The 5000-nt window shown below is 33.5% G+C and overlaps 1 protein-coding gene across 12 annotated transcripts in view; it reads left to right on the top strand.

Annotated features, from left to right (window-relative positions):
• Positions 1 to 5000, top strand: part of Rbcn-3B (WD repeat-containing protein Rbcn-3B) — a 64776-nt gene that overhangs the window by 33040 nt on the left and 26736 nt on the right. For 6 of the 12 annotated variants that reach the window (XM_043029962.2, XM_043029968.2, XM_086549330.1 and 3 more), the window contains one exon: positions 1840 to 1908. The exons of 3 other annotated variants lie outside the window; for them this stretch is intronic. In XM_043029962.2, coding sequence (XP_042885896.2) covers positions 1840 to 1908 — 69 coding nt within the window. Of the gene's footprint in view, positions 1 to 1839; positions 1909 to 4171; positions 4241 to 5000 lie in introns of all 12 variants that reach the window. 3 more of the 12 variants (XM_043029957.2, XM_043029960.2, XM_043029958.2) reach the window with 1 other exon arrangement.

Raw genomic sequence — 5000 nt, forward strand, 5'->3', positions numbered from 1 at the left:
CTCTCTGAGTGATTTTCAACCATCCTTTTCCAAGGTTGATAGAAAGAGGCTTTGTTTACGGCAAAACTTCATGATGTGATAGGATATCATCTATCGTGTAAGAAATATTTCAGTGACATGATATTGCGTCATTTGTCATAAATGGGTTAAACATAAAAATTGTTAGGAATTTATTTAGGTATTAGGGACTGAACAGGGTGTTTAAGGAAAACAGTTACCAAAGTTGATAGAAGACATCAAATTTTAGGGTAACTTCATCCTCAGTGATGTAGTATCTGTACCCTTCCTGAACATCACCTCTAGGAACAGCCCTTACAAAACATAGGATTCCATTTGATCATACATACAAAACCAGGCAGGTGTACTGGCACACAATTATACACAATACACACACACACACACACACACACACACACACACACACACACACACACACACACACACACACACACACACACACACACACACACACACACACACACACACACACACACACTCTCTCTCACTCTCTCTCTCTCTCTCTCTCTCTCTCTCTCTCTCTCTCTCTCTCTCTCTCTCTCTCTCTCTCTCTCTCTCTCTCTCTCTCTCTCTCTCTCTCACACACACACACTCTCACAAACACTGCAGGCTAACACAGTTACACACTTCTATGCACAGGCACACATACTCACACTGATATATTTTCTGTGCATGACCATTGTATTAGTCATATTTTCCTGCACTTCCATTTTTATGTTCCTGAACGGCACAGGAAATAATCTACATTGATATTCAAGAATGGGGTACTTTAATGTAGGTTGTAATTTCTAGGGTTTTTATGTCACATCTTGGTAATGTGCACACAGTAATGAAATGGTGATGTGTTGATAGAAACCCTCAGAGTGTATCGTTTTTCTTTCCCTTTCTTATCGGTAAACTTGGTAATTATAATGTTCTTGTCTGATATGTTTTAAATGGAGTGAGACGAATCAGATAAAATATTGTGTGTAGCTACATATTCAGTATAGACCATGTGACATTAATGTTGGGGAAAAGCAACATTATTATTAGAAACTTCAAGTGAGTGAAATACTTTGGCCTAAGGATCATTTTAAATCTCTGACTAGCCTTAGATTAGTAGAAATAATTTATATATATTTATCCTTTTAACAAAAGTCATTGAAAGTATTTTGAAATGGAATTGTTGCTTTTCTTTGTGTGAGAATATACACATTGTGTAAAGATTGTTTAGCCTTTATTGGATCATAAATCAAGAGACTAGTAATTTTTTCTTTTCTTTCTTTATTTTGTTCTTTTTTTCAGTAAAGGTGTGATAAAAGAGTGGTCATGGTGTATAGGTGGATTATTTTTTCTTTTTTTTCTCTCTTTTTTGATAATAATAATAAAAGAAAGTCGGTTATAAAATATGAAATATTTTATATAGATCTGATCTGCTTCTCTGTGGAGTAGAGGTATTTTTGTGTCCATGTCTAATACAGTAAATTTCACGTGGGGGACTGTAAAAAGAAAGATGGAATAAGATGTTTTCTTTCTGAGTGAACTTTGATTTTCATTTTGTAATTTGACAAAAATATTGGTTGTGAATGGTAGTATAACACTTCCTGTTTCTCTAGGGCTTCCAAATGCTGTCACATACTTTGCCATCCACCTCTGTTTCAGTGTTCTCACACATACATCCTACTAACATTCAATAATCCTACTTTGTCGGTTTTTATGTCACTTGTCTAAATTGTTTGCTTGTGTGCGTCTCTTCCCTTTCTCCCACTCCTGCTCTGGGCTGGCCTGCTACTGTCATCTTTCCTGCTGGTATTTTGGGCACGGTGTTGGGATGACTCACAGAATTCTTCGGGAAGGTGAAGGATAAAGCGGGAGAGATGGAAAAGAAGATGAAGGAAAAGGACAAGCATGGTAAGAACTTAGACAATGATTTGTAGTTTATGTACAATTGTGAATCAGTGATCTTTTAACTTGTTTCTTTTTCTTTTTTGTTTATTACATATGCAGTACAGTTGGTCTTCTGTAGGATTTCTTAAAAGATAATCCCCAAATGATATCATGAAAATAATGTGGTTATCATCATCATTTTTTTTTTAAGTACAAGTACAAGTGCTCACTTAATTACTGTATTCAGTTGTGATACAGACACACACACAAAAGTAGTAAACATTTTTTTATTGTGTTTTATGATAGTAGATTGTTCATATACAATTATTTTTAGTTCATAGTGATATTAGGTGGAGTATCATTCATATAAGCAAGTAACAGTAAAAACGTTACATCAGCTCTTTGGCATTCATCCTTTTGAATTCATCTCATTAATTGATAGGTTTATTGCTGTATTGTGTATTTTTGCATAACATGTTTGAAGTTTGGTGTTGTATTCATATCTTTTCTTTTCCTCTGTCTCTTTTTCCATTTTAGACTCTGTCTCTGAGATATATGTATTTTTCTTATAGTGTTTGTGATATACAAATACAGATCTTATTTTTATGCATTGGTTATTGAATTGTCTGATTTACATTATATCATAAGATTAATATTTCATCCCAGTGGTAGATTGTGATTCTTTTTGATTTCTGTTACTCCCAGAGTTATTATTGTGATTCTTTTTCCTTTCTGTTACTCTAAGAGTTATCACTATAATTCCTTGTCTTTCTCTTATTGGCTTTCTCCTCCTTTTGTTTGATGCCTTCCTTCCATGGAGAAAGGTTATTGTTTTTATTCTGATATCACTTTTGACAGGAGAATTTGTATATGATTTCTTGTATTTTCACATTTGCTCTCTGTTGTTGTTTGCACCTTTGAATAGCTCTTCTCTGGCTAATTCTTGTCTTCTTGATGTTAATATGGTCTTCCTCACCTCTGTGAACACTGCTTCCTATTTGGCATGGAGATGGACTAAATACTCTCAGGAAAACTAACTAACACAATTTCTGATCTTGAAATTATGATCTTGAAATCATGTCATAATTGAGGGGTTGCACAGTATCTTGTATGCTCATTTTGTTGCATGCCACATTTTCTTGTAAGTTTATTCTAAATGAGGCTCCTATTTTTCTCTCTTGAAATCTGGTCTATGAAATTACATATTGCTTTAGACATTTTTCATGAATATATTTGGATCAATAGACAGATCATAATTATTATAATGACAATAAGTTCTTATCTATAATTGATTTGATGAGATCATTTTAAATTGTGGATAATCAAAATTGTAATAGAAAATAAGCATATATTTTTTACAAAAAGGAAAGAAAAAGGAAATTAAAAACAACAACTCAGTTTTCATTCTGGATTAAAGAAAATATCTAGTTTGATCAGAGTGTGTCATGGAAATGAGAAGGACCATATTCTATTGACTTTTCCTTCCGTGCTAATTACTTCCTGCTTCTTTCTGCCCTTTGAACTCTTGCACCCCATTCTACAATATGCCTGATATTTTGGTATAGAAAAGTCCGGGTGATAGGATTTTTGTTATTGTGGATTTGAAATTCACGATATGAGTATATTCTATCTTAAGGTTATTTCATTTGTATGTGAAAAGTGGTCTGACCATGTCATGAAGAAAAGGAAACTAAATAATGAAAGGAAAGTAAGGTTTAGCTGTAGTTTAATTAAAATTTTGTTAACCTTAAATTCACTGATAATTAGGATTAAGGATATGGATACAGATTTTTATGAAGTACAAGACATTTCTATTTCATTTTTATGAGTAATTGAAAATTACTAAATTGAATGCTTTGTAGTGAAAGTTTCAAAGGCATCCAGTATCAGTGACAATACTGCTGACAAACATAGAGTAACATTAGTATTTTCATCCTAAATTTAAGAATATTTAAAATCCATTCTCTCTCTCTCTATATCTATCTATCCCTTTTTTATTATTGAATGAATAAGTTTAAAATATCTTGTTGCAAAAGCATAACAATTCCTTATCCACTAGAAAATAGAGGTATTGACCTTGGAATCTCAGAAATCTTAGAAATCCAACCAGGATTAGCAAAGGCTACCTGCCAGCATCTTTCACTAACACTTGTGCCTGGATATGAATCCTGTAGACCATAGTCAAGCTTGTGGATTTCTGATGTTCTAAAAGGCAGTAATATATTAAGAAGAAACAAAACAAATGACATGCTGAGCAGTCCGTCCCTCTTGGTTCTACCGCAATCAGATATCCTTGGTCGCGCTAAGGACAGGGCTGTCAATATGGAGAAGAAATTCAGGGAACGAGACCAACATGGTAGGCATAGTGGAACATGAGTATTTTGATGGAGGTCGATACAGAAGCAAAGAGTTAAGATATAGATTTTGTGACCATGTCCTCTCTTTTGACCAATAAGGATTGATCATAGTGGTGACTCAAGGTTTATGCACCAGATTTGTTTGCATACCCAACCATATCCACATAAAGGTGTGAGCACATACTCACACTCACTCACACAAAGTTGCCTATAATATGTGCCTAGAATATAAATAAGGAGTTATGTACTTGGTTCACATGCTCAATGTAGCCTCAAAATCTCATGTTCCATGGACAGACTTCCTCATATAGAGTCAAAGAGATGTTAGGTTATATCACTAGTGCATCCAGCATGAACATATTGTTACGGAGAGCATGTTTGAATCATGCAAAGGCTTTGATAGATAATAGAAAGAATTTTAGAAAATAGTGTATATGCCATTGCATGGTACAGATATAGTATATTGACATTGATGCGCATCAAAAGAGAGGAACTGAATAAAGTGTATGTACCTATTTCACATTATAGCCTGATCATTTATTTACTTCTATGTTTTATTTTATTTTATTTTTTCTTATTGTTTGTCTGTATTATCGATTTGTCTGTGACTTTTTGAAATGCACATTTGAATATTTTGATTTAATGGGATAGTTGATTACTTTAAGTCATTGCAGTTCATTTGTTTTGTATTATTTATATATTTTCTGGCAAGTGATTACTTCTGACAATTAAATTTTGTTGACCTATAAGGTTTCAGAT

This window comes from Penaeus japonicus, unplaced genomic scaffold, assembly GCF_977035675.1.
Source record: "Penaeus japonicus unplaced genomic scaffold, GWHDUDI00000001_assembly GWHDUDI00000022, whole genome shotgun sequence".
NCBI lineage: Eukaryota > Metazoa > Arthropoda > Malacostraca > Decapoda > Penaeidae > Penaeus > Penaeus japonicus.